The sequence below is a fragment of the Lampetra fluviatilis genome, chromosome 19 (genome assembly GCF_964198595.1).
Source record: "Lampetra fluviatilis chromosome 19, kcLamFluv1.1, whole genome shotgun sequence".
Lineage (NCBI taxonomy): Eukaryota > Metazoa > Chordata > Hyperoartia > Petromyzontiformes > Petromyzontidae > Lampetra > Lampetra fluviatilis.
Window position 1 is genome coordinate 2,448,615 of NC_136293.1, and position 21,658 is coordinate 2,470,272.

Sequence of the window (21,658 nt, forward strand, 5' to 3'; positions counted from 1 at the left end):
GTGAAGATCTCAAGTTAGAATTTGCGGGGCTCCAGATGTGCACCCTTCATTGACTTGAAAAGCGCTTCATTAAAACGCTTGTTTCGTGATTACTTGAAATCGACGAGGGGAGCGAGGAAAATAAATAAAAACGTGTTCACTCTGCAAAGGGTGACTGATTCCAGCAAAGTTCGCGCAGGATACCAATATTATGGGCGCGGGTTAGTGCACATGGATACAACAAGGACAACGTGTACATTGTCGAGTTCATGTGGCGAATCTCGTAACTTTTTCTTGTATATTTCAATATTTAAGTGCAATTCACCTCACTCTTAGTAAAATTTGTGTTAAATAATTCGAATATTCTGCATTTCACAATGAGCCAGATGATTGTGTCAGGAGTAGCAGAGTGTATCATCGTTACTGTGATGCCTTTCTTGTATTAAAAGGGCCTTTTGATATAACCCAGGTTGCCCTTGCAAGAGGCCATGCATCATGCCTCAGGAAGGGCCTTATATATAAAAAAAAAATGTTATGATCCCTTATATTATATTTTTATGTTGCTACCTGTATCATTGCGTGTGTGCGCAGGAGTGCGATTTCGACCCTATGAAGTACACAAGCACCGTAGAGTGTGAGAGGCCAAACAACGACCTCAATAAATTTAAAGGTTTCATGTGAGTATTCCTTGTGGTCTTGGAGGCACGTCATCACCTTATTCGGATCTAGTGCGCGTAAAGTGTCTGTTGTGAGAGTGTGCCGAGTGGAGGGGTTGAGGATTGGCCGTCTCTCCACAGGCTGCACAGCAACGAGCGCAAGGTCGGACTCAGCAAGGACAATCTGCTGCTGCGAGGATGCACGGTGCGCAACACGGAGTACGTGGTGGGGATCGTGGTTTATGGCGGTAAGATCAGAGCCACTGCAAGCTCTAACACAGTGTTCTTCATTGCAAGGCCACCAGGGGCCACTGACGGCCCCTGGTGGCCTTTAGTGCGGCCCCTGACGTGCGGCCCCCGACAATACACAACATGTGAAAACACCCCCCCCCCATCATCATCGTGCAGCTGCTGTCAAACCCCAATGGCTACAAATGTGTGACAGCCCTAACACTGATGTCTTCAGCAGTTTTTTCTTGCTGCGGTTGTCCCACCTGATGACGATTGCTTGTGTTGCGATCGAAACGTCGTGATCTATTATTTTTCTACCTACGTGACTTTACCGAAAGAACCAAAGAGTATGGATTCCTGCAGTCACGAAAGCTTCAAATCAAGACTGATGTCTTATCGGCAAAAGTGCCCCCCCTCTGAAAATTGACTACTATATTTACCCAAGAATGTCAGTGTGTAACGCGCATGGCGTCACTCCACGTCGACCAGCTCCCCTTATTAATAATCATGAACAGGTTACGTCCTCCACATGGACCCGCCCTTCATTAATAATCATGCGCAGGTGACGTCACTGCACATCGAACAGCCCCCCTCATTAATAATCATGAACAGGTGGGGTCCTCCACAAGGACCCCCCCCCCCTGTCATTAATAATCATGTCGGGTGACGTCACTCCGCATGGAGCACCCCCCCACATTAATAATCTTGAGCTGGTGACGTCACTCGACATGGAGCACCCGTCCTTGGACGGGCAAAAGGCTAGTTAGTGAATACCACTGCTCTTAACAGCTCATTATAAAATAATACTGACTAAATAAATGCCCGTTTTTATATGAGGCATGCTTCCTTCTGTAATTGCATCCACCCGTTTATACATTCATCTATTTATGCATCATTTATTTTTCTCACGTTTACATTTTGACATTTTGTCAAAATACTCATGAAAAGCATTTCCTATGTGCACGAGTTGCATACTTTCATCTATACAGATCTACATGACAAAATATATACTGTAATCAATTTAATGGACTTATATATAGTTACATAAGGCACCTGAAATTACCTTTGAGGTTTGTGTTGATGCATGTAATAACCCAAAAATCAACAATTTTGGTAATCAACTTGCCAATCAATATTACTTGAATAATATCTCATCAAAGCCCTAAATGATGAGTGACGTCTGAACTGATGCTGCGGCCTCCCGCTTCACTAACCTGTATTTTTCAATGTGGTGAACCAACAAAGGGCTGTGCATTATTACCGTTGTTAATATCACCCATTGTTAATCTGCACAGGTCACGAGACGAAGGCCATGCTGAACAACAACGGGCCTCGCTACAAACGCAGCAAACTGGAACGCAACATGAACATGGACATCATCTGGTGTGTGGTCATCCTGATCGTGATGTGCCTCTTCATTGCCATTGGTGAGTCTTTGTCTCTCTCTGGGTGACCTTGCCTATAAACATCTGGCAGTGCCACCAGTATGGGTTGAAGCGAGCCCCGAACCAATGGCTGTTTTTCATCTCGCGACCCCCTTTGCTGCTGCAGCTCATGGCCTTTGGATGGCTGGATATGAGGAAAATCCGCCGTTCGACGTCGCGAACAAGGACGGCGATCACATCTCGCCGGTGCTGTCGGGCTTCTACATGTTCTGGACCATGATCATCCTTCTCCAGGTAGGTAGCATGGAGCATCTTTTTGCCGCGAAAACTATGCAGAGTGGATGTGTGTAAACCTGGAAGCTCAAAGCTGTGCAAGAAAACAAGCACGTTTCGACTGCAGCTGATTAATAAGTATAACCCGTAAAAACAAAGTTTTTCACTATAAATCCTTTATATGCGTGGCAATGAACTTAATATAAAGGATTTAAAAATATATTCGCCTGTGGAGGACGCGGGGATCGATCCCGCGACCTTTGGCATGGGAAGCGAGGGCGCTACCAACTGCGCTACTCCGCCACAGCCTGTGGAGGGGTTACGCTCTGGGCTCTTACACTGTTACGTTCAGCCAAAGCCATGAATGAGTTCTATTTGAATATATGTAAAATACATATTTTTTGCCTAAAAAGTGTAACATTTTGGGAATTTTTTTTCAGGAACATTAATTGTCTCGCACAACGAGTCTGTGTGGAAAATGTCAGCTCGATTGGATCACGGGAAGTGGGTTAAAAAACGACCGAAAGATTTGCACGGTCGTAAGCAAGCAAGCAAGCACGCAAGCACGCAAGCAAGCAAGCACGCAAGCAAGCAAGCGAACTTAATATAAAGGATTAAAAAAAAAAACTCTGGCCAAGTTAATGTATTGTTCACATCCTCTACCCAAACACTTTGATTTCATTGGCTACATTGGGTGGTGGATGTTCTTGCTCTTTTATAAGAATGTGGAATAATTTTCGCACCTTTTGAATATAATATATACAGAAATAAATGTCTGCGGTCCGACCTTGCTGAGTACATATCTCAGCTGGTTAGGCACAAGCGCATGGTGGAAATTCTTTAGTTGTCGGAATCATCAACTGTTCTGTCAGTACATTATGTAGGTAGCAGGTGTCTCTTCTTGCAATTTGAGTATGTGCTGGGTTTTGTCCAAGAACTCATTTCCTCCCCAAGATAGAATGCTGCTGCTCATTTGTGAATAGTTAAAAAATCCCAAGTATGACGCTCCGAAGAACAAAGATGAAATTGGCGAGATGTTTTCTCCCTCGCCTGGTAAGCAGGAGGTCGTGGGTTCGATCTGACCCTGACACCTGTATATTTGGAGTTTGCATGCTCTCCCCGTGGTCGCTGGGATTTTTCTCCCCGTGGTCGCTGGGATTTTTCTCCAGGTTCTCCGATTTTTCCCTCCACATTTAGGAACATGTGCTACAAAAAATGTCCACGTAATAAGTCACTTCTTTGAGCTATCATTTGTGGCCAGGTCGCTCAATGGGTCTTACCTGATACAATGAAATTAGTTTAGTTTAGAGATGATCCTTAATGGAAGATTGCACAGAAACGCTTGCCATAAATTAATCACAATACCTTGCTGATCTCATCAAGGAGCATAAACCATCACGCAAACCCGGGCATCCTCGCAGCTGCATTTGGCTAACCGTTGAACAAAGACGGTCACTGCATCGTGCGCTTTCAGATACGCTTCTGCGACCCTCTGGAATCCTATTCCTTCCGATTTTAGGAAGCCACTAAAGCTATGCACTTTTAAATCTAGATTTAAAACTAATTTCTTTAGAACAGTTTTTTGTGTTTATGTTATTGTCCTTCCCCCGCACCTCCAATTTGCATGGTTGGCTATGTACGGTGCAAAATAAGTTCAACATACATACCTACATACGTTCCACTCACTCTGCCCCACTCCCACACAGGTGCTGATCCCCATCTCGCTCTACGTCTCCATCGAGATCGTCAAGATTGGGCAGATCTACCTCATTCACCAGGACGAGGAGCTGTACGACCCAGAGAGCGACACACCCCTCCAGTGCCGTGCCCTCAATATCACTGAGGACCTCGGCCAGATCAAATACATCTTCTCCGACAAGACGGGCACCCTCACCGAGAACAAGATGGTCTTCCGCCGCTGCACTGTTGCCGGAAAAGAGTACTCGCACAGTAACAATGGTATGTCAAACAGTTTGCCCAACCATTTGTATATCAACAATCGCATCATTATTGCACGATCAGAGTCACAGTGCAAGGTTTGATCAACATCCTTTTGGAGGAAGTCCCCGAGTCAGCAGACGGTAACGTCGTGTCATTGAATGGCTCTGACAGATGACGTGACAGAAAAAGGCCCAAGAAGATGACGCATCATACTCTTGTGTCATTTCAGCTTGCCTCTTATACACACACACACAGATACAGACAAAGATCTCTGGTGTAGCCTTCACAGACTGTTGGTGCAAGTGCTGTCAGCGAGCACCTATTACGACTGGCATGGTACACGAGGGGGTGGGTGGCCAGCACCACAACCAACTGCCTTTGTCTCCCCAGTGGCGATGTTTTTACACACCGCAATAGGTACTCGACCTAGCGAGGCCCAGGACCGGTTCAGATTATTGTCACTGGTGTTGGCCGTGAGCGAAAATGGTGCTTGGGTCACCGGGTTTGTAGCGCAGTGTGCTAAGCGCTAAACTACTATTCCTCTCTTATACACACGCACAAAGACACAACAGGCTGTGCTCTTCAGTGATCTCCAAAGAGTCATGTGGTTGGGTTTGTATGCAAATATACATCCTGGAAACTAAGCCAGGCCAACTGCAGTGAAAACCAGTCATCGTGCAATATTTATTGTGCATTCACTGGTGATCAGGCTGAGGCGAACAAACTCCCGAGACCGGGGAGCCACCTTTACACTATCTCATCATCCAGATGCAAACCCATGGTCTCAACAGGACAAAGGACAGTGGTTTAATGTGGACATTAGCCCCATGTGATGCCTGTCCATCTCCAAAAACTCAAACTGTGGCTTGGACATCGCCGAATACGATGCATGTTTGTGTTACTGTGAGCAGTAAAACGTTACAGAACATACACGTAAGTTGTCGTTTATTTAAATAATATTTGTGCTTTTTAAGTCAAGATAGAAAAATGTGCACGCACTGTTAATTAACTTTCATATGCAGTCACAATTATTTTTTTTGATACAGTAATTTGTACGTGCTTGGCAAACTCTTCCACACCTGGCCAGATGTATTGGGAAGAGGTGGGGGTACCCACACTTAGCCCCACCGCACGCGACCTCCTGACCGGCTAACTGTGGTTGTACCCATTTATATTGCCGGATAGACTGAGGAGATGGGGTCAATTTAATAAACTTGCACCATTGTTTCAACTGCTGTTGCCAAGGAGATGGAATAAAAACAATCTATTTAAACTATTATATTTTTACCAGGTAAGGCCAACTGAGCTACATAGCTCTTTTTCATAAACAACCTGCCCACATATATTTTCTCAATGATGTGCCTTATCACGTGGAAATGTCCAGCAGCCAAATACTCGAAACGCATGTTTCTAAATGTGGAGAGAAAAACTGGAGGACCCGGACCACGAAGGAAACATATAAACTCAAAATATACAGCATGCGTCAGGGTCGGGATTGAACCCATGACCTCCTTGTATACCAGGCGAGGGAGATAACATTTCGCCAACACGGCACCGCAACAGAAAAAAACCTGCCTCAAATGACTATTGCCATCTCCCAATGACGGTCCTTCGCTATTGACCGACATTCCACTTCCATCGCAAAAATCAATTCTATTCATAAGATGACCACTGCACACTTTCCATGAAGTAGTGCTCATTTTAATGAATGACGGGCCGAGTCCATCCTAACGACGTCCGACCTGCAAACCCAGCGCCCCGCTAATGCCCTGCGGCAGCTGCCACGCAGTGATGGCCGCACAATTCCCACCATGCCCTCACTGACGGACCCCCACCCTCCATTCCTTTTTCTTGTCGACCCTCTCAGCGCAGCGCCTGGCCGCCTACCAGGACTCGGAGTCCGACGGGGACGAGTGGGCGAGGGGCGACTCGCTCCAGCGGGGTGAGCCGCCGCCCACCGCACTGACCGCATCGCAGCGCGCACGCACCCTACCCTCACGCGCCTTTGGAGGGCGGCACGCGGGCAACCGCACCCTGCGGCACCGGCGCAGCCTGCGCAGGACGCCCAGTGCCCACTCGACGCGCTCCGCCCCCGGCGCCCGCTCCACACCCTGCCAGATGGGCCACCGCCGGCAGCCCAGCGTACTCTCCAAGGAGGCCGCGTTCAGCAGCCCAATGGTGAGTTGCGCGCCGGGCGTCCGGCGCCGTGCGGAGACAGCGAGGGTTGGTGGTTCGTGCGCGAATTCGTGAAAGTCCCTCCCTACCCGCTTGGGGCCGTGAGGTCGCCACCTCCTGGCTTTCCAGGGTACGGGCGGTACAGCAAGCAGATACATTTTTATCCGTGTTCCATCTGTACGGAGGTTGAGTGTTACCCACCCTCTCACGCATGCGTTTTCCCTGAGTGCGTCGGTTTCCTCCCATCTGTATAACCACATTAGCGGAGCTGGCCAAACATCCCAATATAGGGATACATTGCCATTGGCCATGGCTGCCTTTTTGTTGTTAATAAATCAGATCGATCATTTAGGGTATTGGGGGGGGGGGGGAGTGTGGATGACATGCAATTGGATGGTGGAATTATGTTCAGTTTTAGTCACACGCAAAATTATTCACACCTGAAGTACATTTGTGGCTGATTGAAGCATGGTCACATCAATGTCTAACAATTGTATGGACAACACCTGATATAGGCACACATGCTCCAAGACCATGCAGAACAGTTGTGCCGACAGCAAATCTGGAATGCATCATGTTGCCATCCACTGCTATAATAATACTCATTCAGAGGTACATAATTGCTGTGTCTTTGCTCACTGTGTCCAACACATAGCATTGTCATTACATAGATTCGCTTTGGTTTTTACAGGGGATTGATTTGCTCTTAAATGTGTTTTTGTTCTGTAGGAGACAGATGTGACACCAGATCCCCAGCTGGAGTCGCGAGTCAGAATGTACCTCAAGAATCTCAACTCTCTCCCCAGCAAAAACGGCACTTTTGTGATTCCCGAGGACGTCGCGAACGTGGTAGACTTCTTCATCACGCTTGCCATCTGCAACACCGTCGTGGTGTCGTCTCCGAACCAACCACGCATCAAGGTCAGAGACTCGACCCGAATGTAGCACGGAAGAAAACGATGCTCCTTTACCCGTTTAGTCAGTCCTGCCACATGAGAAGCGGTCAGAGTGATCGACTCACAATCCCGGTCAGGGATAGACTCGACCGGTCATTCTACCAGCTCCATTAAAATGAGCGCTACTTCATGGGAGGTATACAGTGGTCATCCTATGGATCGAATAGATTTTGTGATGAAAATTTCGATCATTAGCTGAGGACCGTTGTTGGGATATGACAATGCTCATTTGAGGCGGGGTTTTGTCTGTTGGGGTGCCGGGGTGGCGAGATGTTATCACCCTCACCTGGTATGCAGGAGGTTGTGCATTCGATCCGACCCTGACATCTGTATATTCAGAGGTTGCATGCTTTCCCCGTGGTAGAGTGGAATTTTCTCCGGATCCTCTGGTTTTCCCCTCCACATTTAGAAACAGGCATTTATATTATTTGGCTGCTTCTATAAATTCCCACATATGATAAGCCTTTGTTGAGCTATCATTTGTGGCCAGGTCACTTCTGAAAACGAGTTAATAGCTCAGTGGGCTTTACCTGGTATATACCAGTAAAACATTATTTTTCAGGAGGGTCCTTCCTCTTTTTATAATTTGAGCCAGTGCAATGTTTAGTATTTTTTTCATGTAGAAATAATCTAGAAAAAACTCAAATTTACAATGTAAGATCACTCAAACACTGCACAAATGGCATGTTAGAACCCTACTTGATGTACTTCCTATTTAGTTACATTAGAGCCTCAAAAACATGTTAGTTCAATTTCTGCTTGAATTAGCAACCTCGCTCCAAGGTAATGGATTACTAGTCTGCACAACAATTCACATCCAAAGAATGTAATTTCTATAAAAACAAATCTTTAATAAAGGAAAGCTCCTCTTATCCATGGCGCTAAGGTGTACCAATGTCATGGATCTGATTATCCCCCTCATTATCCATGATATTACTCGTCTTATCTGTGGGGTAAACACATCACGAATAGGACACATTTCCTGTGGAAACCCTCTAAGCCACAGAAACATTGTGAGTATAGGGAGCTATGCATCATGGGTAAAATCACAAATATTCATGGATAACAGGAAGAAATATGGCCGAGGCTAACAGGAGTTTTGCAGACCCTACAGCGACCATGGATAATAGGAGGCACATGTAATGTGCCTCTATTGCAAACCTGCAAATTAGAAAAAGCTTGATGCAACGAAAATAAAATACATCTTGTGGAATGTCTGTACCAAGTGCATATCAATGTTTAATAGATGTAGTGCATTAATTGCTCAGCTTAACTTCTTTTGTGGGGTTGTTTTTAAATGTAATTCCATTTTAACGAATTGCCAAATTATCAGTCATCATGTGTAAAGCACTCTGAGATGCCTTGGTATAATGGAGGCCCTATCAAATACAAATAATGTCATTATTATAATTATTTTAACACTCAGTGTCACGCATTGTCACTTGAGTTTCAGTGCTTTTTGAAATTTGCTCTTGTAGTATGTTGTACTCGTCGCTTGTCACGTTAGTAATTTTGCCTCGATTGCGTTGCGTACAGACGAAGAAAGCGTCAGCAGTAACATCACCGATGAAGAAACTCGAGGAAATGTTGAAGAAGCTGCGACTCAGCTCTGTGACTCCCAGCTCAAGCTTCAGTTTGCATTCAAAGGCAGCGGACAAGAGCTCCCCAGCTGCCTACCGTGACAACCTGCAGGCCAAAGCGGAGACGGGGAGGCCTGTGTCTCACCCACCAACCCCTTGCTCTCCGCTGGCAGCCAAACCACTGGCGGCTGGCACGCCTACGAGCCTGGAAATCCCGGGGCTTGGGTGGAACACTCCTTCCCCTACGCAGGAAGACGAGTGTCCTTTATGGATGAGTAACGGGGTACCGCCCACGGCAGAGCTCCGCTACGAAGCAGAGAGCCCAGACGAGGCCGCGCTAGTGTATGCAGCGAGGGCCTACAACTTCACTCTTGTCTCAAAATCGCCCGACCAGGTCACCATCGACGTGCCGTACGTGGGGAGGTTGACCTTCGACCTCATGCACGTAATGGCCTTCGACTCGACGCGCAAGCGCATGTCGGTGGTGGTGCGGCACCCCCTGACGTACGAGATGGTGGTGTACACCAAGGGGGCCGACAACGTCATCATGGACATCCTGAAGCCTTGCACCGGTGAGCATGGCGGGCGGCACTTATGAGCATCAAGCCAATTCAGGGCCGCAGCCTGTGGTCCTTGACAAGATAGGGTGGGCGACGTGGCGGTAATGCAGCAAAAAAAGGGCCCCGGGGTTCGATTCCGGACTCGGACGTCTTTCTGCGTGGAGTTTGTGTGTTCTCTCAACTTGCTCCATAAGGGTTTCACCCAGAGCTACTGATTCCTCCCATAGCTAACAACACATGCACCATGTAACTGGCATTAGCCAAACATCCCCGTGTTAAAAAAAATACTCATTTGGGATGACACAACATCGCCCCTACTACAAAATAAAAACTTGGCCTGACCCTCCTGAGTCTGTTAGGCAGTCCTGGGTGAACAACCGTAAAAAATTAAAACTAATACAATTGTATTTGACTGCATGGGTTTTTGAACTAATATACTATATAATAAGTAATTGTTATAATTTATCTGCCATGTTTCATTGGCAAATTCTACATAAGAATTTAAGATTAGGTTTACCGCTTTTGGTTCATCATTAGATCATACCGACATTTCACCTCTAAGTGGCGGTGACATGACTACGGCGGTTGCGCCAGGCTAGATGAAATTTGAGGCCACGTGTCATGTAGAAGGGTAGCTGGCACGAGGTCATATATGTTGACATACAGTAATGCATGTAAAACACACACACACTGAAAGGCATTTAATAAATATAGCGCAAAATAACTACAAATATATTTTGTATTTGTTTGTGAATAAATGCGGCTTAGATAATTGTGAAGCATATAAGATTATTTTTTTATCAAGACATTTCACCAGTCACTGACAATTGTAGCTGAGTGGCAGTTCCTTGAGAGGGAATGTTATATATATTTTTCTTCTAATGACAGGAAACTCTGACAAAGACAAAGATAAGGCAAAAATGCACGCACGGACACAGGCCGACCTGAACCAGTACGCCATGGACGGACTGCGGACATTGTGCATCGCCAAGCGGGTAAGACTTTCAATTATTTTATATTATAATACAATGGAAATCGGTGGCAAAGAAGTACAATGGGCAGGTTTAACTGTCGGTGGAACAATGTATTTCGAGTAACACCTCGATATGCGTGTATTCAATTAACGAAGTTTTGGTATCACGATGTTTAGATTTGTGTACCATTATTTTATGCAGTAAGCTCAACAAAATATACACTGAAATTGATAAATAAATCGATCTACGATTCCGTAGGAATAAGAATAAAATGATATTTATTCATTATGTGTCTTTCATTGGGAAGTTATTAAGTGTTTATAGTATGAAATGGTAAGTTACGAAGGATGGGAGCGCATCATCATAGTCCTAATGTTATACGTTATTCGGTATACGAAGTTTAAATTATACGAAGCTCCAGAAACGCATCTACTTCGTATATCCAGGTGTTACTGTCGTAAGGTTATAACATCCGCCCACCTTCCCCGGTCCTTTCTCTCTGCCTTTAATATATTTGTCTTGCCTGTAGTTATTGCCTCAGCTTCGTTTCACAAACATGTGCATAGGTCGGAGAAGCTTTAATTCGATTTGGACAATTGAATTGTGATCACTTGGCAATAGCTTTCGTCTTGCTGGGCGCCTTCTGTCCTCTCTTCATGGGCAGGTCTAGCACCAGTGACACCTTTGACCTCTGCCCATTACAACTCGAATCTCAAAGCGGCAGATGTTTCCATGACAACTTGCTCTTATCTGTCCCTCTTACATTGTACGCTATCGATCGAGGCCCCACACAAACACAACACTTATTTCTAAGCCCTTTCTACAGTGGATGCTTCACCCATGACGTAAATATATATTTGTGTACTGGCTCACAATGCAATTTTGCTTAAAATTCAAGCGAAAAAGGAAGTTGTATGTTCCCATACATACAAACAAAGATAAAGATCCCCGTGTAGGCCTTAACAGACTATTGAGGCAAGTGCTGTTAGCCAGCACCTATGAAGGCCTGCACAGCACACGAGGGGTTGGGTGACCAGTAAGACGCCCAACCGCCTTCGCGATGTGTACACACCGCACCAGGTACTCCGTTGAGTCTGAGTCGAACTCGGGGAGGCCCAAGACCGGTTCAGATAATATAATCGTCCCTGGTGTTGACCATGAGCGGGAATGGAACCCAGGTCGCTGAGAGCGTCGTGCAACGTGCTAACTGCTGCATTACCGCTCCTCACAATGTTTGTACATGTGCGCATGCACACACACGTAGTTAGGTACGCATGGCTACTTGTATGTTTGTACTGCCGTATTAAAGCCTCCTCAAGCTGCCGCGACTCGCACAATCCTGTGATGTCCAGTACTAATCCACCTCGCACCTGCACGTGAACTAATTTCATTGCTCCATCTCTTCAGTGTGCTCACATTCGCACACATTCCATTCTTTGGCTGCCACTCCAACGATTATCGTGGCCATCAGCCATCATCCCATCTTGCAAGGGGTACTGCCCAAACCCCCTCACTTCACATTTTGAATGAAGTCATTGCCCACCTGCGGATGTTATCTAATCCACATGTGCCTCGTTCCATCTCTCAATGCACAAGCACGCATCTCTCCGTGCTTCTTTCCACACTCTTCACTTTTTCTTAAATTGTGTCGTGAATGATCGTGCTTATAATGCATGTCACAGCCTCTGAGTAATAATCACACCGATACGTTCATCTTCATTTTTAAGTTCAGCTTCCCAATAGTGCTCTAAACTGATCTTCTCTCCATCTTTAGTTCATAATTTTGATTTCGGTCCACCTTTAATAGAGCCCTCTCGAGGGTACTTGGCCTAATCTTCCACGCTGGCCAAACATCTTGGAAGGTGTGGGAGTACCCACACTTAAAAAATAACAAGGTTCACGTTGGTAGCGGTGCGCTTGGACTAAACTATACATCAGCGTATGTGTGTCTGCATGTGTGTGTGTGTCACTATTTGTGGGGAGCGTTAGTATAGCAGTTAGCGTGCTGCACTACTGTAATGCGAGCAAGGATTGAGGGGGGGCGGAGTCTGGGTCACGTGGGGAGAGGGAGGAGTCAGGGTCACGTGGGAGAGAGGATTTTGGGAGAGAACCGAAAGGGGAATGGGGGGGTGGAGACGGAGTGAAACGGGAGGAGGCCACGCTGGGCAGTACGGGGAGAGTGGTACGGTTGCCACGCGGTGGGAGACGTCGACACCGTCAGCCATCAGTGTCAGATGCAGAGAGCTAGCGGGCTGTGGGAGGCTAGCTGTATACGGGGCAGCAGTGAAGCTGGAGAGCGGAGCAGCGGTGTGGCTGCAAGGCGGAGCAGCAGGGAGACTGCATATCGGAGCAGCAGAGTGGCTGTGGAGTGATCGTCGGGAGAGACGCGGGCCTGAGCGAGGACGCCGTAGTAACGAGATTCTACGAATCCAATAAAGGACAACGGAGATCGACATATGAGAAAGAGTACTTTATTACATTGGTGTCAGAAGTGAAATGGCATGTCAAAACAGCTCAGAAGGAAGAACGTCCCTGCACCATCTTCTGCAGCATCTTCTGACGACGACCTCCCTCCAGCGGTGGCGCTACCGACGATGGAGGCGGAAAGCGACGCTGGGACGAGCGGGGGTCCGGGCGTGCAGGACGTGGCCACCTCGGTGGGCCCATCCGCGCGAGTGGACACTGATGAAGGATGGTGACAGGTGGCGGCCCAACTGGAGGCACTGAAGACGGTGTTGGCGCAGTTGTGCGACCTTGTGACGCCGGCGACGACTTCGGGGAGGCCCGGCGGGGAACAGCGGGCCGGGGCCTTGCCGTCGCCATCAGCCCTCCCGACCACGCGGCACGAAGACGCCATCTTGGGCGTGGCCGAGTAGGAACGGCGGGAAGCCGCCATCTTGCGCCCTCCGCCGCGGGAAGCCGCCATCTTGCACACGTTGCGGAGTGACGCCATCTTGTTGCTGCCGCGTGAGTCACCATCGGCGGAGGACGGCGGATCAAGGACCCGCAGCCGTCATTTAACAACGGTCAAAGAATTCTCCATCGGCGGCGACTGGAACGCATTAGCCTGCCGTTTTCAAGCGGCCGTACGATCCACCAAATGGACGGACGCGGAGGCCCTGGAAGTCCTAACCAACACTTCTCGACGACGAGTCCGTCAGGTTCTTCCGCTCCATCAAGGCCGATAAGAAGAGGACGCTGCAGGGTGTCTTCGAGGAAATGGTGGATGCGTACGAGCCTCCGGACGATGCCCATCATAGATTTGTACAGCGGCAACGGGCGCCTGAAGAATCACCGGTGGCTTTCAGAGGCGCCGTTCTGGAACTGGCGATGGCAACATACCCCGAGAGAGCCGGATTTGTTGGAACCCCTTATGTTGGGCAAGATGCTGGAATTGTCTAGAGACCTGGGGATCCCCATGCCGGTGTGCAGCCATGATAAGTTGACGTCCCGTGCTGCGGCTAAGTGCTTGGATGCTCAATTTAATCTCCGACGCTGGAAACAAGTGTCAGCTTGGATGGGGGGCCCCATCGTTGAAGGCGGTGCTACGGGGTGGGATCCTAAGAAGGCGGTCTACGTTCCTGACGACAAGGGTCCGCAGGAGTTGACGGCTGCCTCCGCCCAGTGGCCTGCTCGGGGGGGAACGGGGCCGAGGTCTGGCCCGCCGGCGCGGGAGCGTCGGGACAGAGGGGGTGCCGCGCGCTGCGGCCGTAAGGGCCACTTCGCCAGGGACTGTTGGGCTCGCATCCCGGGGCCGCCCCAGCAGGAGGCCTCGACCACGGACGTCGCGCGAAAAGACCAGCCAGGACAGGCAAGTCGGTGCGCATCAGACACCCGGCAAGGCCTGTCACCTCATGCATCACCATCGCCGCGCGGTCCGTGTGTCGTTAACAACGAGGTGCCGCCGATTGACCCGTATCGCTCGCTGACGCAATGGCGGCGATTGGCACGGAGGGTAGTTGCGGCCGCTACTGGGTCGTCCACAGGAGGTCGAGGTGCGTATTTTGGTGGACTCCGGTGCGTCCGCGACCATTATTTCGGATGTCATTTTCCATCTTTTGGGCATTCCGCCAGGGAGAGTGCAAGCGGTTTATGATTCGTGCATAGCGGCGAACGGGGGAAGTATGGGCATTGTGGGCCAGGTGGACGCCAACATATCGATTGGGGGGGTGTCGGCTTCAGGGACCGTTTTGATCTCTAGGTCCCTCGCGGTACCCTGTTTGTTGGGGACTGATTTCCTGGCAAAAATGCCCATTCAAATAAGGGTTGATAAAAATTGCATTGAATTTCCGGGGGGGTGGAAAATTTCGTTCTTACCGTCGCCATGGGGCCGGTCTGCCCCTGTTTGCCAGGTACAGGCGCTGTCCGAGGTATCTGTTGACATTCCACCTGGTTCGCAGATGCTTATCCCGTTGAGATATCGGAAGCCAGTACCTGGCGTTGAGGGAGCGGCGGGGGTTTTGTTATCGCCGTCCACGGCTATAACGGGTGGCTCGGCGCTGATTGGGGCACAAACGATTGTCCGGCCGGGCCAGCCCCCGTTCTTGCAGGTGCTGAATGGGAGTGCGGATAATGTTAGTGTCCCGGCCGGAACGGTTTTGGCTCACGCCACGACCGCGTTCACGGCCCATGACAACCGGGGCCGCCGGGACATGGTAGGCGGGGTTTTGGTGCCTACAGGGCAGGATGATCGTTGGGTTGCTGAGTTGTGCGGGGAGAATTCATCCCTGACCGGAGAGCAACGGTCCGCACTTCGCGCGCTGTTGCTAAGCTATTCCGACGTGTTCAGCTCGGATGATTTTGACTTGGGACGCACCTCCTTGCTTTCCCACCACATTGATACGGGGGATGCCGCTCCGATTCGGTTGAACTCGCATCGGTTGAGCCCGACGGAGCGGGATCAGGTCCACGGTGCAGTGGAGGACATGCTGGCAGCTGACATAATATCCCCGTCTAACAGTCCATGGGGCGCGCCGGTAGTCCTTGTGAAGAAGAAGGATGGGAAACTGCGATTTTGCGTCGATTTTCGAAAATTGAACAAGGTGTCCATCGCAGACGCGTACCCCCTGCCGCGTATGGATGATTCCCTCGATGCCTTGTCCGGGGCGAAGTTTTTTTCAACACTGGATCTCTCCTCGGGATTCTGGCAGCTTCCCCTCGATGAGTCCTCGAGGGAAAAGACGGCTTTCCGTACGCCGCAGGGATTGTTTCAGTTTAATTGCCTTCCAATGGGCTTGAATGCGGCCCCCGCCACTTTTCAGCGGTTGATGGACACATCAGTGAGGACGGGGTGGCCACGGACCCAGAGAAGACGGCGTGCGTCCGCAACTGGCCAACCCCGGCCTCGGTTGGGGACGTACGTCGCTTCCTTGGGTTCGCCTCATATTATCGCAGGTTCGTTCCGAACTTTGCAATGATCGCTAGGCCCTTGCACCTCCTTACGGGTAAGGGTCGAAGGTTCAGTTGGGGTCCGCCGGAGGAAGCGGCGTTTGAGGGCCTACGCGATCGGTTGGCGACGGCGCCGACATTGGACTATCCGGATTTTAATCGACCTTTTATTCTGGATACGGACGCTAGTGACACCGGGATCGGGGCCGTTCTGTCACAGTCCAAGGGCGGCGTGGAATGCGTGGTAGCCTACGGTAGCCGTGTGCTGTCCCCGGCAGAAACCCGCTACTGCGTTACTCGCCGCAAACTATTGGCTATTGTCTATTTTCTCCGCCAATATCGGCCATATCTATACGGCCGTTCGTTTATTGTGCGCACGGACCATGCAGCTCTGCAATATGCCCTGGAGACCCTGCAGGAATTTTCCTTCGACATTCAATATCGGAAGGGGTCGCGTCACGCGAATGCGGACGCGCTCTCCAGATTACCACAGGGGTCCCCTTGCGCTTGCGCGTCGGGTACGAATAGGTGGTCGCCGGTTCAGCTACCCCCTCGGCCTGTCGTGTCAGCTGTCGAGGTGCCTGGGGCTCCGGTGTGCCCAGAACCGGCCGATGGGGTTCTGAACCTGCCGCGCTCGGTATGGATTCGCGAACAATTGCTTGACGACTCGTTGGGGGCTTTACGGAGTCGGGCTGCGAAGGGAGCGGGGGGATTGCTGTCCGGTGGGACGCCGGGGGCCGCTCTCTGGGATGGTTTGCTCATGTGGAGGGAGGGATTGCATGACCGCTGGCGTCTGGTAGTACCGTCGTCGTTACGGTACGAATTGATTCGGACTCTGCACGGCGACACTTTATTACATCTCGGGGTGCAGAAGACTTTGTTAACATTGCAGCGAGACTACTTCTGGCACGGCATGACGACGGATGTCGTCGGACACATTCGGGCGTGTCCCGAGTGTGCCCGGCGGATGCCGCCTAAAAACCCTTATGTGCCGCCGGTGCAGTCTATACAGGTGTCTCGAATCAACGAGTTGGTGGCGCTGGATATTTTGGGACCTTTCCCACCATCCGCTAGGGGTAATACATTTTTGCTGGTCGGGGTGGAATATCTTTCCCGTTGGCCGATGGCTTGGCCCTTACCCGACCAGTCGGCGGCGTCTATCATGGACGCCTTCCTGTTTGGATATGTGCTGGACAAAGGGGCGCCGGAGAGGCTACTCACGGATCAGGGGCGAAATTTTTCTGCTAAATTGTTGGTGGAAGTGTGCGCTGCTCTGGGAACCAAGAAGGTTCGTACGTCTCCTTACCACCCGCAGACGGATGGCATGGTGGAACGGCTTAATCGGACGCTGTCGGCCATGCTATGTCACACGGTTGACGGGAAACAAGCTGATTGGGACTTGCATATACCTGGGGTACTCTCCGCGTATCGGATGACGCCTCATGCATCCACAGGGTATTCTCCATTTTTTCTAATGTACGGCCGCGAGAATGTGCCGCCGGTGGAAGTACAGCTGGGTACGGGGGCGAAGGGTCCTGTTAAACCTCTCCCCGAGTACATTCAGGACACTGTTCCACGCGTCGCCGAGGCACGGGAGGGGGCCCGATTGGCTACTGCCAAGACTCAGGCGCGAAACGAGCGTTGTGCCCGGCGCTCGACCGGTACATGCCCCTGGCGAGTGGGGGACATGGCATGGCTGCACTGCCTGCAGGTGTGGCCGGGGACCTCCCCTAAGCTTCACAAACCATGGCAAGGGCCGGTTAAGCTTATTGAAGTCCCTAACCCGCAGTCCGCGCGGGTTCGGTTCAGATCGCGGCGCTGGTACGTCCATACGTCTAGGTTGAAGCCCTACGTGGCCCCGCGGACGGATGCGTCATCCCCTGATGTTGCCTTGCCGGTGTCTGTTGCACCCGACGCACCTCTGCCCTTGCCTGTTGACTCTGCAAGCGCGCCTGTCGTGCCTTCTACAGACGAACCAGCCGTGACGCAGGTGGATGCGGCGAATCCTGCTCTGGGTGGGCCTACCATGGCGACGGGGCCACTTGACCCCGCTGCCCCTCCAACCCCACCACAGACACGGTTGCCAGAGACCCCGGACTTGGGTCTCTCTGGGGAACGGGACCTTAGCGTTGACGGGCCTCCAACAGCGGCGGGCGGTTCTACTCCCGTCGATCTTAAAACCCCGTCGCGTTCTCGGTCTGTGGGGGGACCGCCGCCCGTTCGGGACGGGCCGGCGACCCGCACGCGTTCCAAATCCCTTTCCTTTCGTTGATTGTTCTTGTTGTTCTTGTTATCGTTGTTATATTCTCCGTTGTCCAGTGATGCCAGATGGTTAAAATGTTGCTCGCATTATTTTATTATATTTATTGCAGCCGGGGACGGCTGGGTTTTCATCAGAGGGGGGGGGTCTTGTAATGCGAGCAAGGATTGAGGGGGGGCCGAGTCTGGGTCACGTGGGGAGAAGGAGGAGTCAGGGTCACGTGGGAGAGAGGATTTAGGGAGAGAACCGGAAGGGGAACGGGGGGTGGAGACGGAGTGAAACGGGAGGAGGCCACGCTGGGCAGTACGGGGAGAGTGGCGCGGTTGCCACGCGGTAGGAGACGTCGACACCGTCAGCCATCGGTGTCAGACGCAGAGAGCTAGCGGGCTGTGGGAGGCTAGCTGTATACGGGGCAGCAGTGAAGCTGGAGAGCGGAGCAGCGGTGTGGCTGCAAGGCGGAGCAGCAGGGAGACTGCATATCGGAGCAGCAGAGTCGCTGTGGAGTGATCGTCGGGAGAGACGCGGGCCTGAGCGAGGACGCCGTGGTAACGAGATTCTACGAACCCAATAAAGGACAACGGAGATCGACATATGAGAAAGAGTCCTTTATTACACTACGAACCCGGCGACCTGAGTTCGATTCTGCTCACGGCCTACACCAGTGACGATTGTCTGAGCCGGTCCTGGGCCTCCGCTAGATCGACTCAGCCCAAAATGAATACCTGCTGTGGTGTGTAAATATTGCCACTGAGGAGACAAAGGCGGTCTGGTGTAGTGCTGGCCACCCGCCCCCTCGTGTACCATGCCAGCCTTCATAGGTGCTCGCAAACAGCACTTTCCCCAACAATCTGTTCAGGATACACGGGGGAATCTTTGATACAAGCACGCGCACACGTCTGTACACAGGCACGTATGAAGCGCGTGTCGTAGCGCGCGCACGCATGGCAGCGCAGGTGAGCATGGAACGTGTGGCTGCGCTGTGTGTGAACGCGCAGGAGCTGACGGAAGATGAGTACGCGACGTGGGCCAAGAGCCATCTGGAGGCCGAGGCGGCCATCGACTGCAGGGAGGAGATGCTGTTCGAGTCGGCCCTGCGACTCGAGAGGGACATGCAGCTGCTCGGTGGGTGCCCCCCGCCCCCCCTGTGCCCGCGCCACTCCACGCTCCCCGCGGGGTTTTTGTCCGAGGCAGTTGGATGAGTGCCACCCGTTAAAGGGGGAAGCTACCGACGAGTGGAGAGGCTTGGTTTTTTTTTCTCATCTCAGACATCAGCTGTGCTAGGGACAGGGTGTTTGTAGGCATTTGTGTGTGTTTGTATGTATGTATGTTGAACTTATTTCACACCGAACATAGGCAACCATGCTGATTGGAGGTGTGTGGGCCTTGGCATGCTGCGCTACGAACCCTGCGACCCGAGTTCGATTCTCGCTTATGGCCAACACCAGTTACGATTATCTGAACCGGTCGTGGGCATCCCCTAGGTCGACTCAGCCTCAAATGAGTACCTGTTGCGGTGTGTAAATAACATCGCCACTGGGGAGACAAAGGCGGCCAGGCGTGGTGCTGGTCACCCAACCCTTCATAATGTGCTCGCTAACTGCACTTGCCCCAACAGTCTGTTAATTTTATAAGGGGCATCTTTGTCTTTATAGGTTAGTGCTTTGAGATGAGCAGTGATTAGCACATTGCTGATCACTGCTCATCTGATGTGGGTTTAAAGCCAGGCCATGTCAGTCATAAAATGTTAATTTGTAAACACCTGCACAAGGGATACAAAATTGTGCAGGCATGGTGCCGAGTAAGTCGACCAATTGCTGTGATGTGTCTATATGGAATCATATTAAAATTCATGGACCAATTCACGGAACTATGGGCCTTGAACACCAATTTTTGTCAGTAGTATTTGTGTGAACTGTGCAAACTTTGGGCCAGGTTTGAGCTCTCTGAGTCTTTTCAGGAAGCCATGGCCTTTTAAATAAATACCACTAGGCTGAAGATGCTTGACCTGTAGCAACGGCATTGTAAATACATGGCATTATTTTTTATCGGCTGCACCCTCCTGATGAGACTGCAATGTAGAAACTGATGCAGCATTTGTTTTTAAACAACGAAAAAATATTGGTCTGGAAGACCCAGTGGTGGATGATCTCAATGTTAGTTTATGATGGTGATGAAGCCATTACTCTACCTGCTTGTCTACGGAGAATACTCACAAACGTAGGCTTTGCAACATGCAACAATCAGGTTGCACATCTGTCTTAGGTTCATAGACACCTTGGGCAAAATGACAAATTACGAGTTAAGAGCCAGGGAAAACATGAGAATTATGATGTCAAACGGTGAGCATCGATGCGGCGAAGTGCAACCGGCGAGCTGACGAGCGATGGTGCGGTGCGGTGCTGCAGGTGCCACAGGTATCGAGGACCGGCTGCAAGATGGGGTGCCGGAAACCATCGCCGCCCTGCGCGACGCCGGCCTGCAGGTGCATGCCCACCTTGCACTCGCTTGCACGCACCCTCTCTGCATAGGCCTCTTCAGATGCAGTCACTGCTCATATCAGGCCAATCACCACTCGTCGGGCCAATCGCCGCTCATCGACCAATCGCTGCTCATCAGCCAATCGCCGCTCATCGGCCAATCGCCAATCCAAAAGCTCTTAGTCTGAAAAGCATAGGAAGTTATGTAAAATTATATATTTTTTTATCTCACCAAGTTAATCTGTTCCTATGACAGTGCATGTAAAAATAATAATAATAATAATAAAGTATGACAAGTGGAGCATTGTGGGTAAGTAATTTAATCGATGTCGTAAGAAATATTTTTTGTTCTGTCTGCCTCATGACTTCCTAGACTTATATTAACCAGCAGCATTGGTTTAGGTAAACAATCACCTTCTGGGTATCATCAGCAGAGTTTATATGAGAATGATGACCTTCATTTATAGCGAGATAAGAGCAAAGTGAGGCCAGGAATCTCTTTTACAAGTGAAGTATTGGAAAATGACGGCAGGAAACTCCTTGACGGGAACACACTTCTTTTATTAAATCTTGACTCGTAACAATACAACGCGTGGCCTCTCTTCTCACAATGCGCTTCTCTTGACTCTGGATTCTGTGCTGCCGGCTCTCTGTGCCTCGTGTAGACTCCGCGCCTCGGCTACACTCCTCTCTCGCCTCGTGTAGACTCTGCGCCTCTGCTACACTCTCCACTCGCCTCGTGTAGACTTTGCATCTCCCTCTGGCTACACCGTATGCATACTCGGCTCGTGTAGACCTTTCTCTCTCGCTGGCTACACCGTAT

The 21,658-nt window shown here is 50.4% G+C and overlaps 1 protein-coding gene across 1 annotated transcript in view; it reads left to right on the top strand.

Moving 5' to 3' along the window:
• Positions 1-21,658, top strand: part of LOC144937544 (phospholipid-transporting ATPase VA-like) — a 61,907-nt gene that overhangs the window by 25,048 nt on the left and 15,201 nt on the right. The window contains exons 3-13 of the mRNA XM_078864804.1: positions 571-656; positions 777-883; positions 2,162-2,293; positions 2,418-2,545; positions 4,231-4,483; positions 6,333-6,643; positions 7,370-7,561; positions 9,133-9,748; positions 10,625-10,731; positions 19,354-19,480; positions 20,764-20,840. Coding sequence (XP_078720930.1) covers positions 571-656; positions 777-883; positions 2,162-2,293; positions 2,418-2,545; positions 4,231-4,483; positions 6,333-6,643; positions 7,370-7,561; positions 9,133-9,748; positions 10,625-10,731; positions 19,354-19,480; positions 20,764-20,840 — 2,136 coding nt within the window. The remainder of the gene's footprint in view (positions 1-570; positions 657-776; positions 884-2,161; positions 2,294-2,417; positions 2,546-4,230; positions 4,484-6,332; positions 6,644-7,369; positions 7,562-9,132; positions 9,749-10,624; positions 10,732-19,353; positions 19,481-20,763; positions 20,841-21,658) is intronic.